Source organism: Aplidium turbinatum, chromosome 11 (assembly GCF_918807975.1).
Source record: "Aplidium turbinatum chromosome 11, kaAplTurb1.1, whole genome shotgun sequence".
In the NCBI taxonomy this organism is placed as follows: domain Eukaryota; kingdom Metazoa; phylum Chordata; class Ascidiacea; order Aplousobranchia; family Polyclinidae; genus Aplidium; species Aplidium turbinatum.
Window position 1 is genome coordinate 2,165,035 of NC_137482.1, and position 12,554 is coordinate 2,177,588.

General features: G+C 37.5%; 2 protein-coding genes across 2 annotated transcripts; one reads left to right on the top strand and one right to left on the bottom strand.

Annotated features, from left to right (window-relative positions):
* Nucleotides 1–3,453: 3,453 nt before the first annotated feature.
* LOC145779691 (uncharacterized) lies at nt 3,454–4,713 on the bottom strand. Its single transcript, XM_082591328.1, has one exon. It carries the CDS (start codon nt 4,711–4,713, stop codon nt 3,454–3,456), a length of 1,260 nt encoding a protein of 419 aa, XP_082447454.1.
* A 3,711-nt stretch (nt 4,714–8,424) lies between these two features.
* Nucleotides 8,425–12,309, top strand: LOC145779692 (baculoviral IAP repeat-containing protein 7-like). The gene is made up of 6 exons (XM_082591329.1): nt 8,425–8,560; nt 9,362–9,494; nt 9,870–9,982; nt 10,314–10,985; nt 11,157–11,346; nt 11,454–12,309. Exons 1-6 carry the CDS (start codon nt 8,425–8,427, stop codon nt 11,782–11,784), a joined length of 1,575 nt encoding a protein of 524 aa, XP_082447455.1. The 3' UTR covers nt 11,785–12,309.
* Nucleotides 12,310–12,554: the final 245 nt, after the last annotated feature.

Genomic DNA, 12,554 nt, shown 5'->3' on the forward strand with positions numbered 1-12,554 from the left:
AAATACAGTAAAATTAGGGGATTTCCCTAGTTTGAACATAAGTTTTTTTGCTATTTCTCATCTTTTTCTCAACATTGAAACAAGGTAAATTCAAGAATTAGGTTAGGAGACCAGTGCCAGTATGTCAAGAATCAAGATCTCAATTGAGGTCAAGCATGACAGCTCCGCGCCTGTTACATTGATTCACCATCTTGCAACATTGAATCAACATAGCTGGCTTGACCTCACTCAGGGTCTTGGAATAATGGCTTTAGTATTTCTTCTTCTGTTGAATCAGTATTGCAGCGTCCAGGAAAGCTTAGTATTAAACCCATGCAAGTTGTGACTTAATCTGGGAGAATATAGCAGACAGCAAAGATAAGGCAGGTAGCCTACTGTAAGAAAGGGTTATGTTACCTTCGCTTCTTGCAGGAAAGGCTAATAATGTTGCAAAACCTATGGTTGTATTGTTTTTTAGGTTATTCTACTAATGATAATTGATACGGTAGTGCTTTTACAAATCGGTCTGGTTAGTGTAATGTCTTGATCTCTCAAGATATATTGATTCTTATACTGAATTATAGCTTCATCTAACTAGCGTCTTGCGCATACATCAGTAACTCGTGAGAATGTATATTTCGTCATAATGATGGTAACCGCACATATATACAGATGGTAGGTGGCGCTATAGGCCTAATCGTTCAATCTGTTACATCTTCCTTCTTCAAATAGGCCAACATTATTTACACATCATAAAACTACACTCGTGAAATATGAACAGTAAGTCAGTAATACAAACGCTTGTAAGTCACAAGTCGGTGAATAAATCAATCACGATATCTTTGTGGGGTGACAACTTGTCTGCCAGATCGCGTTGTCCTATTTTCAAGTCGAGAAGTACTTGATTCATTTCGAACATCAGGCACATTTTGATTCAAGTCATGATTATTTGCGATACAGTTTTCATCAGGATCAAAATTGAAATCACCATGACAGTACGGATCAGCGGGCATTTGCAATAGATGTCTACGATTACGTCGAAGAGGTCCACGTTCATTGCGAACAATGTAAGATCGAGGTTCATTGCATACATTCGAAACAACAGCATTGTTCCAATAATTACGTGTTTTATAACGTACTTTATCTCCTTTCTGCAAAGTAGGTAAGGGTTTTGTATGACGATCAAAATAAGACTTTTGGCGATTTTGACGTTTGCGTAAATCAGCATACACATCAACAACTTTAGGCACAAGTAAAGTGTTAGCAATAGGCAATTTACTGCGAAGACGACGACTCATCAAAATTTGAGCAGGTGAGTAACCAAGACCAGCAATGGGTGTATTACGGTACTCTAACAAAGCTAAATAGGGGTCAGTGCCTGCATCAAAAGCTTTTTTGAGCATTTTCTTTAACGTCTGAACAGTGCGTTCAGCCTGGCCATTACTCTGAGGATATTCGGGGCTGGAGGTAATACTCTTAACACCATACTCTTTACAAAACTCAACAAACTCTTTGCTTCGAAACGGCATATTGTCGCTGACAATTTCTTCAGGAATACCGTGTCTCGCACAGACACTTTTAACTTGTTCTACAACAGTCTTTGCTGTCTTGTCAGCTAAGGAAAGCAGTTCAGGGTACTTGGAATAATAGTCAACAATAACAAGATAATCGCGATTTTTAACAGTCATTATGTCCATAGCAATTTTTAAAAAGCGTCCATCTGGAATTTCGTGAGAAACTAGCGGTTCACGTTGGTTGTTTCGTTGATGAGCACAACAAACATTGCATTTTGCAACAATGTTTTCGATGTCTGATAACATCCTAGGCCAATAAAGCAAGTCCTGCGCTCTGGATTTGCATTTTTCTATTCCAAAGTGGCTTTCATGGATTAAATTCAACATAAACGGTCGTAACTCGACTGGAACAACGATTCGATCGTTGGCCATTATTAAGTGTTCGGCTTCATGCAATATGTCACGCATATTCCAGTAACTTCTAGCTTCGACTGGAACGTCTCTTTGTGCACGAGGCCATCCATTTTTGCAATAGCTTTTGACCTTTTTAAGACCTGCATCTCGCTCTGTAGCCTCAATAAGCTCGTCCATGCGAGATGGCGTAACTGGAAGGCTAGTTATAAGAGTGTGGATTACACGGACAAGGTCATCATTCAATTCATTGTCTGGCACAACATCGAGATAAGCACGTGATAAAGTATCAGCTAGGTACATTTCTTTTCCTGGAACAAATTTGATTTTTAAATCGTATGGCTGCAAACAAAGCATTAAACGTTGAAGTCTAGGCGGAGCTTTGCACAATGGCTTCTTCATAATTGATTCAATTGGTTTGTGATCAGACTCAACAACAATAGAGTCTTTTCCATAAATGTACTGATGGAACTTTTTTGCTGCAAAAACGATAGAGAGCATCTCTTTTTCTATTTGTGCATAGTTTTGCTCGGCGGAAGTCATGGACCTAGAAGCATAGGCAATCGGTTTTCCATCTTGAAGTAAGCACGCTCCGAGTCCCTTTTGAGAAGCGTCTGACTGGATTGTTACAGGCTTCATGACATCGTAGAACGATAAAACTGGCTTACTTGTCAACAGTAATTTAAGATGAGTTAATGCTTCGTCATGGGCATCAGTCCACTTCCATTCAACTCCTTTCTTTAACAGATCACGTAAAGGCGCTGTAATGGAGGATTCATTAGGTATATATTGAGATAAGAACTTCGTCATTCCTAGCAATCGTTGCAAAGAATGGACATCTGTGGGCTTGGGCATGTTCACAATAGCGTCAATTTTCTTTTCATCCGGCTTCAGACCATCTTGTGAAACAATGTTACCCATATATTCAACAGTTTTCACTTTGAGTTGGATTTTCTTTTTGTTAAACTTCACTCCTTTTTGACGAGCTCTGTCTAGCACAGCTTTGAGAATTTCATCATGTTCTTTCTCAGAAGATGCTGCTATGATGATGTCATCAGCTATGACATGCACATTGGCAATGTCACCAAATGTCTCTTCATTTCGTTTCTGCATTATTTCAGATGCGGACGACAGTCCAAAAGGCATTTGAAGAAATCGTTTTCTACCCCAAGGGGTGTGAAACGTAGTGAGGTACGAAGATTCTTCTGTCAACTTTACATGCCAGTAAGAGTCTTTCATGTCAATTACAGTAAATAAATTCTTTCCGGACAGTTGGGATTGGACATCCGCTGGTGTGGGAATATTATGACGTTCACGCTTAATAAAAGTATTCAATGGTTTTGGGTCTAAACAAATGCGCAACGATTTGTCTTTCTTTTCAACTACAACAAGGTTATTTACCCAATCAGTTGGCGTATCAACATCAGCAATGATTTTTTGCGTTTTAAGTTTTTCAAGATGCTCTTGCAAGTGTGATCTTATAGCATAAGGGATTTTTCTGGATTACAGCTTTGGCATCAGGCTTGAGCATTATGTGGTATTCTTTATCTTAAGCTCCAATGCCAGAAAAAATATCAGCATATTCATTGGTAATATTTGCAATAGTACCAGTGCCATTTTGTGTGTATGCGTCGATACGCTTAACAAGGTTTAAAATAGCACATGCATGTTCACCAAGAATAGCAATATCAATGACATCAGTTACGTAAAATAACAAGTCAAAACAATTGTCGCTTTTATCATAGCATTTAATTACGGTGGTGCCATGCGGCTTAACAACGCTATTACCAAAACCACAAAGCTTGGTACTCGTCTGCTGTAATTCAAGACCGGACATTTGTGCAAAAAAATTGTAAGGAATAACATTTGCAGCTGCACCAGTGTCAAGCTTACACAATACAGAATATCTGTGACCATCAGGATCACCAATAAGCAGGCGAGTTCGCATTTTCGTGCTGCTTTCTTGTTCATCAATGGTAGAAACTTGTAGAAATGTTGGTTCTGATTCTTCGGCTTTGATGTCGTGCATCGGCTTCGTAGGTGGCTTCCGACACACCGATTTAAAATGATTACGCACACCACAGTTGAGACATGTTTTTCCATAGGCAGGGCATTGTCTAGGTGCGTGGACTTTACCACAGTATCTACAACTGTTTCTTGGCTTTGGAAGGGGTTGCATCGCAGAGGCTGCGCGGTTCGTCATGGTTGGCTGGCGTTTACTACTAATGCTGTCGATATGTTGTGGTTGTGTGTTATTCATGACCAACAAATGGCTTCTTGTTGCGTCATAAGCGTGGCATAAATCAATGGCTTTTGCCAGCGTTAAGTCTGAGGTTTGCATCAGCTTTTCTCTAATACTCTGGTTTGAAATACCACAGACAATTTGATCACGAAGATTTCTCTCTTTAACAGCTTGATTATGAAATGCACAGTCATTTGCAAGTGTTCTGAGATCATTAATCCAACAATCAAAAGACTCACCATCAAGTTGATTTCTATGCCAAAACTTGTAGGTGGAAAAAATTTCATTTTTCTTTGGTTCACAATATAACCGAAATTTTCTCAATACATGGTCGTAATTGTCTTTGCTATCAGTATCATCATTGTCTGAAAAGACGAAATTGCTAAAGATTTCTTGTGCTGCAGTCCCAGCACAGTGTAGCAAGATTGCGACTTGCGTTTCTGCTGACTTCTTACTGATCTCAGCGGCTGCATAATAGGTTCGGAAAGACATCTCCCATCTTTTCCATGCTTCTGCTATGCTTGAACTGTTGAAGTTCATCGGGGCAGGCTGCTTAAAATCTGCCATGTTTTAAGACTAAAAAACGACTATTGATAATTCTTCTTGCAATACGTAGGTTCAAGTAAGTTCTGACACCATGTAATGTCTTGATCTCTCAAGATATATTGATTCTTATACTGAATTATAGCTTCATCAAACTAGCGTCTTGCGCATACATCAGTAACTCGTGAGAATGTATATTTCGTCATAATGATGGTAACCGCACATATATACAGATGGTAGGTGGCGCTATAGGCCTAATCGTTCAATCTGTTACAGTTAGTATTACAATAATGAACAGCCAGTCTCAGAATGCTGAGAAACAGTATCTTCTTCTTTCTACTATTCCAACGAAAGATGATCAGAAAATCAAGGGAAGTAAACTGCCAACTTATCGTCAAGTGATTTTAAGCTTTCTTGCCTGCAGGAGCTTGAATCTCAAAATCCCACAAAAAGGAAAATCCAAATATCAGTAGATGCAGCAAACGAGACAGTGAAGGACATCGTTTTACTACAAAGCTAATATTCCAACAATTCATCCAAAAAAAATGGCTCAAAAAAATTCAATCTTTTTGAGATGAAATGAGTCTTATCTTCAAAATTCAGATCGAATACTTCCATAGGAGTGATGGAAAGCAATCAGAAAGGATTAAGGAATTTAAAAAGAAATTCAATTGACCTTTCCTTTCTGGCCTTGCGATGTAATGAAGAAGATGTCAATTGAGGAAGATAAAAAATTTTTGTGGAGCATGCAAACTACCAGAGAGGCGTCAATGGCAGGGAGAGACAATGCTTTGCGTAAGATGTTGAAACGAAAACATTCTAGAAAAGAAGCAGAAGTGCAAAGGAAAGAAAAAGAAATAAAACGTCAAGAGGCTGAATCCAGCAGCAAAAGTAACATTTTACTTTCTTCTAGCGATGATACCAGTGATGAAGTGACTGCAGTTAACACTGCCGAGCCTTCTACATCCACAGGAAGTAAAAGAAGTCACCGTCGAGTTGTAAAAACCGGTACTGCAATATTTGTACCACACGGCATTTTACGATCACCTGGTTTAGTGGCCACAAGTTTACTAAACAGAATAACACCAACTGCATTATCTGCAACACTACACTCGTTAATCAAGAGTTGTTCTGGTGAAACTATTCGCATAAACTTAAACCACATGACGGCTCAAAGGTATAGAGTTGAAACGATTTTCAATATTTCTGAAGCGGTTAAAAAAGGTTGGATACCTCCTGAAGTTGGAACCATTCATTGGGATGGTAAAAATGATGGAGTCACTAACAAACCCTAATAAGCAAGATGATAAGCTTCCGATATTACTATCAGGTATTGGAGGCTCAAAACTGCTTGGTGTTCCTTATTTGCCTGCACAAACATCCGATCCAGAAGGAAAGCAAATAGCCAATGCAAGCATGGAATTGTTAAACAATTAGAACTGTACTGCATGTCTTGCTGCAATGGTGTTTGACACCACAAGTAGCAATACGGGCCACAAAACTGCGGCCTGTATCCAAACACAAGATCATCTTGGAAAAGACCTACTTTGGGCAGCATGCAGGCATCATATTGGGGAGATAATACTGACGCATGTTTGGGAAGAACTCAAAATAGAAAGCAGCAGTGGACCCAACATTTCCATATTTCAACGCTTTAAAAGCAATTTTCAAACTCTTTCTGATAGCGCATCAGGTTGTTTTCATACATCAAAATCGCACGAGGAAATTGATCTGCTTGCCAGCAAGCGGGAAGAATTGTCTAATGCATGAAACCTCATATTTTTAGGCATTTTTCATAAATTGTTGAACATATACAATTGACACATGGTCTGTACGATTGTAAATTAGTGAGTAAGTTCACCAGAAAGTATTAGAAGTTCAAATACTCCGTAACTGAGAAGAAATGTCTGAGTTTTGATGATTTAGAGAGGATTTTACTATTGAAATTGTGAAAATTTACCTTTAAAAACTTTAAATATAATCTGCACGTCCAAATTTTATCAAAACTTATTGAAATTTCTCACATATGCTTTTTTTACCAAGTGTCACATATAAAAAAAAGTTCAGGTGCATTGGACGCAATTTTAATTTTTGAGGGGCGCCTGTGGCACCCTAGTGATCACCCCCCTCACCCCCCCTTGGATAGAGCCCATGGTTAGGCCACAATAAACATTACACAAATCGACAATATGAGCTGCTAAATCTCTTTCCATGACATCAGTTAATACTTGTTTGTGGTTTGTGTATCTCATCTTTACTTTAGAAGCATCAGCTCCAGTTTCATATATTTTCTTCATATATCTACGAAACGTTTCTTTGTCCACACCAACTCTTTCTGTTGCCTTTCTTAACGACATACCATCTTGCACTAACTTCAAACCAGCTTCAAAAGTCTCCATAGGCAGTCGTCCACGACCAGTTTTTCTAATTTTTTTTTCATGATTTTAAGACTTAATTTGAAAATATTTTAAAACTAAACAGAAAAGTAACAGATAATTAATTAATCAAATAATAGCTCATTTTGTCCAAGTAGGCCTAACTGATTTAATGATGCGGGTTTAGCAATTCAAATTCAGAAGTAAGATTTCAGCAGCCTGCAACTTGAGGTAGGGTTAGTTGAGTCACTGCCTCAACTAGCACCGCAGCTATTGACTCAACCAACCCCAACCTTTCTTCGTGACAATTATTGAACGTATGATCTATACGTAAAGCTTTATCAGTCTTACACAAATGCACTGTGCATAAGATAGCTATAAACTATATGAAACTTTGACGCTATCTTCGCTTACGCCTAGCATAGCTTCAGCATCCCAACTTTGAGCTGAAAATATTTACTTATTAATCCAAAAAATGGCATTTTGCTGAGTGTATAACCATAGGCGTAGCCAGGGGGAGGGCGAAAGGGGCCATGGCCCCCCCAAATTTTTAAATTTTGGATTCCGAAGCTGAGCCCTTTGTTGAAAATATAATAAAATTTGTAGAAATTTATAACGTTTTCCAAGACATCTGGCTATTAACACCCCAAGGACTTGTTTTCAGCCATTCAAAAAGAAAGTGATATCTTCGGTCAAGAACTTGTGCCAGTAAGCATGTCAAACCTTTTCGACATTGATGACGTAGACGCCACGTAGGCACCATTTTTATCTCAAACCAGATAAGAGTGCTCGTATCTCTAAAACTGGTTTTTATTACTTCTTGTCTAAAGCGTGATCACCTGATCATGCTATTTCGGTTAACCATGTTTTGTGTTGTGCATTTGTGTAACAATCACACCAAATAACCGAAATAACCAGCCCACAGACCAGTGGCATATTGAGAACGTTTCCGATTTCCCAGATAATTAATTAGCAGATACCCAAATTTTAAAATTAGTAAGTAAAATGATCTCACACAAAATCACTTGGGAAAAATCTTTACCTAACCCGTAAGCAACTTTGTAAAAGGTACCATAAAAAAATCCCCTTTGAGCAACAAAGGAAAACGTAAATCTTAAAAGTTGCAACTTGCACCCCGTAAAGCGCTATGTCACGACGGCTTAAGTTACACAACAGTCTGTACTCTATTACGCAACCAGCGGCAAAAAGATGACGTAACCGTTTGACCATATCCAAGCCATATCCCATGAATACATAAAGCAAACGAATCGTATCGTTTTTCATTCAGTTCAGAATTGTTGACTCGTGGCACGCGCAAGCGCGTTAACTTACGTCAGCGCTTTGGACGATACTGAATTGAATGCATTTTGAGTATTTGGACCAATATCGAGGAATTGAAAGTCTTTCTTTAGAAGTTATCGATGCAGAAGAAGATGGGAGATGTCTTGGAACTGTTCGAGATCCACCAGGCCAAAAGAGTGCATACATACATCCTGGTAAATATCGCTATTTTTGTTACAATCTTTTCAAAAACATCGAAATATGTAAAAATAAATCATTTTTTAGTTTTCTTCTGAAATGAAATAAATTGTTTTTTTAATTTAAACATTTTGATATTTTCTTAAAGCAAGTGAAATAGATTTGCAAAATATATTGATTTTAGAAATTTAAAATCCTGTGATGCTTAACAAAAGCATTTGACATTTTACAGTATTTAGTGAAAGTTGGCGACAAAGTCTCTAATTGCTCAGAAATTTTAGTGAAGGTTTATTATATATTGAAATGCTTTAGCTTTAACAATTCACGAAACAAGCACAAGTACAAGTCTTAAATAACGACAAATTTTCATTAGTTGTATAAATCCAACAAGTCAAATGAAGTTTGATTAGCTTTTTGAGACGCTGCAATGTCCAACTTCATCAAGCCGTATCTTAGTTCAGCTTTAAGCCCAAGTAAATAATCTTCATATGTACAAATAGGAAATGACATAAATAATAAAAAATTCCGTTGTTTTTCGTGTATTCTAAAGACAAGTATATTTACATATTAATATTATCGTATATTAATATCTCGTATCATATTAATATTACTAAATAGCCTACATATTTATTGCATAACCTATACACCCTGTTCCACCCTTACTGGGGATCATCAGAAGGTCCTTATTAGTAGGCTACTACATTTTAATACATGAAGATAGGCCGACGACGACCAAGATAGGCTATTTTAAATTTTAAGTTGCATGTATACTATAATTCATTTGTTTGCTAAATTGTCACATGCTTGATGTATGCCAGGTGACCCGAAACGAGAAACTTATCGACTTTCCACTTTCAAAGACTTCCCACAACATGTCAGGGTGAACACATGCAAGTTGGCAGGCAGTGGGTTTTATTACACTGGCTACAGCGACAGGGTTAAATGCTTCAGGTGTGTTCATCAAACGTGCTTCTGTCCTTCGTGAAGTGTCTGTTTGGAAACAATTAAATTAAGTAAACTGCAAATGCAGGCTACAGCTAATCACCTTGTCAAGACATTAATGTATTTACGCAACCTCCCAATAACATTGATTATTGCGCAATCTATTATGTTTGTACTGTATATAATCAATTTTCTATTTTTATACACAGTATATGCAAATACATACAGTGCAACCTTGTATGTTACAATGTCAAGTGCAATGTCTAGCAACATTGTTTGCAACATCAATCACCAATTTGATGTGATAATTTATATTGTATTACATTTATGATCTCATATTATGCACTTCAATGACGTAACAACAACGTCACTCCTTGCATTCAGCTGTGGACAAATTGTAGATTCTTGGGTGATTGGAGATGAACCCGCATCTCGGGATTGGCACAATGACGATTGTGAGTTCATAAACGGAACGGACGAAACAAACATCCCGATAAGTAAGTCTGCTTTGTGTTGGATATGATGGTACCACTTGGTGGAGGTAGTGTTGCATTCACTTTGTAATTTATGATGTTGAGATTTGTTGTGACGTGTCTTCAAGTCATGCGATTGGTTGAAATCCTCTCATGTGATCAATTCACATGACATGGTAGCAATACATCACAAGACGTTGTTGTAATTCAATAATGGTTCATTTGAAAAGTCGTCATAGTCGTTTTTTTCAAGATTTTAACGTTACATTATAAAGTGAAAGAAAATCTAAACATTTTCCAAATTCGTTTGTCATAGTTTAGGTGCTTCAACTTAACACATGAATTTCTGTTTCAGTGTCGCTGCTGCGTACGCTTCAAAGCAATTCAAGGCCATCAGCAAGTGCCAGAAGATCTGGGCCTGAGACAAAACCATCACAAACTGGAAGTGGTCGCAATACATCCCGTCCACCAACAGCTGGAGAGGTGGTTACTTTAGGACATCTTCCTCATTCTTCCGAGATCTTGAGATCATCCCCTTACCAATCAGCCAGCATCAGCACTCCACGTAGAAGTCCACCACCTAGTGTGGTAGCTTCATTTAGAGCTAATGAGGTGGATAGAAATAGAAGACTAACAGAAACAAATCGGACTCAAGAACGAAATCTCCGTTGGCTTTTTCCTTGTCTCAATCCCATAAATCCCCACATGAGGAACAGAGAAACTCGTCTCCAAACGTTTCTCGATCATTCAACGACTTGGCTGGCACACAGAATTAGATCCACACCACAAGAGATAGCGGACGCTGGAATGTATTATCTTGGGGAGAGGGACCGTGCAAAGTGCTGGTACTGCAATGGAGGACTCCAGAACTGGGAACGAGATGACAATCCATGGGAAGAACACGCTAAATGGTTTCCGATGTGTGAATTTGTTCTCCAACAAAAAGGTCCAGAATTTGTTCATCAAATAGTTTCTAGATATCCCAATCTCAGAAGACCGACTTTGCGGAATCCTGCTTCTTCAACACAACCGGGTCAAATAGCTGGAACATCAAGCACAAGGTAAAAACGTTTTTAAATCTTCTTTGTTATGAAAGATTTTGCGATATGATTCTGTAGAGAATATTTTGTTAAAAGACGCATTGATTCATATGTTGAACTTTTTCTGTAGAAATTCTCAATATATCCTGGACTTTCGTCTCTTTTTAGATCCTGTCAGTCTTCTGCTGCAACTCGACGAGGCGGCGATCTCCCACAAATTATTGATCCAAGAGAGGAAATGAGAAACAGGAACGAAATCATTGAAAGAGAAATGGTGACGTCAGAATTAGTTCTTCGAGCAAGGGAAATGGGATTCGAAGATAAAGAAATTAAAGAAGCGCTCAAAAGGTTTGCATTATTTTTATCGATATGTCGGTTTAAACAAATATTATAGTCAACTTAAGTTTTTGAAATCATAATTTACATTATGTCGTAATTTTTCATCCTTGTTTCAGGAAGTATGAATCAAATAATGAAAACTTTTCCAACTTTGAGAGTCTAGTGGATGCAATCATATCTATAACTGATGAAGATCACTCCGATACTGATGAGAGTCCAACATCTGAAAGAGAAGGTCCGTCTTCAGGAAATCATCATTCTCCTCTGCAGAAGATGAAGCGTTTGGAAGAATCTAGATTGTGTAGAGTATGTTGCAAAGAATTGTCATCCATGGTATTTATTCCTTGTGGACACCTGGTCTGTTGCATCCAGTGCGGTCAAAGTGCAAAAAAATGCCCTGTTTGTAAAACATTGATTAAGGAAAAAGTCCGATCATATTTATCATAACTCTGCCATCATGTTGATCTATTGCGCTTTAATTTTCGCTTTCGAACAATTTTACATAAGAAGCGCCATGTTTTGTATCAGTTTGTTTGCGTTTCATTTGTTTTTAATTTTTTTTACACAGATTTATCATCATTTTCACCTGAAAAAAAAATACCTATTATCAAAGCAACTTTTGCAGTCTGTTTCACCCTTAGTGGAATCTTTAGAAGGTTTTTGTTCTATTTGTTAAAGATCCCTTTTGAAGACTTCAATAATATCGGATTGACCGATTAGTAGCGCTAACAGAACTAACGTACACTTCACCGACAATAACTAAACAGAAAATTGAAAATTTGCGCATTTAGACAAATTAATGATCTCAAAATGCATGCATAGAATCAAGTTTCAATTAAGATGATGCAAATTATATTGCTCTCTATAAGCCGTTGCTTTTGTGTAATCACCATTCTTTTTGAAGATTTTGTAATTTTATAATTTATCAAATGCTTTATTTGACTTTTATCATTGTTGTTTGCATATTTGTTTTTCAATATCCTTTCCCTTGTTTTTTTTTTTCTTCTTCTTGCTCTTCCTTGCTTGCTTTCTTATAAAGCTATTATTATTTCATATGTATCATGATCGACAATTATCTATTTATTTTAATCTTATCTATTTATTTTAATCTTTCACTTTTGTGGTTGCCTTCATCTTATTTTAAGACTTTACCCTTTATTTAAGTGTTTCCCCACAAAACTTCAACATTGTTTAGGCAACAAATGCGTTGCATTATA

Excerpts from the sequence above, each read along its gene's own strand:
- LOC145779691 (XM_082591328.1), bottom strand. The coding sequence starts at position 4,713 with ATGGCAGATTTTAAGCAGCCTGCCCCGATGAACTTCAACAGTTCAAGC.
- LOC145779692 (XM_082591329.1), top strand. The coding sequence starts at position 8,425 with ATGCATTTTGAGTATTTGGACCAATATCGAGGAATTGAAAGTCTTTCT. Across the intron at positions 9,495-9,869 it reads GACAGGGTTAAATGCTTCAG|CTGTGGACAAATTGTAGATT; the intron begins GTGTGTTCATCA and ends CCTTGCATTCAG. Across the intron at positions 10,986-11,156 it reads GAATCCTGCTTCTTCAACAC|CTCTTTTTAGATCCTGTCAG; the intron begins AACCGGGTCAAA and ends CTGGACTTTCGT.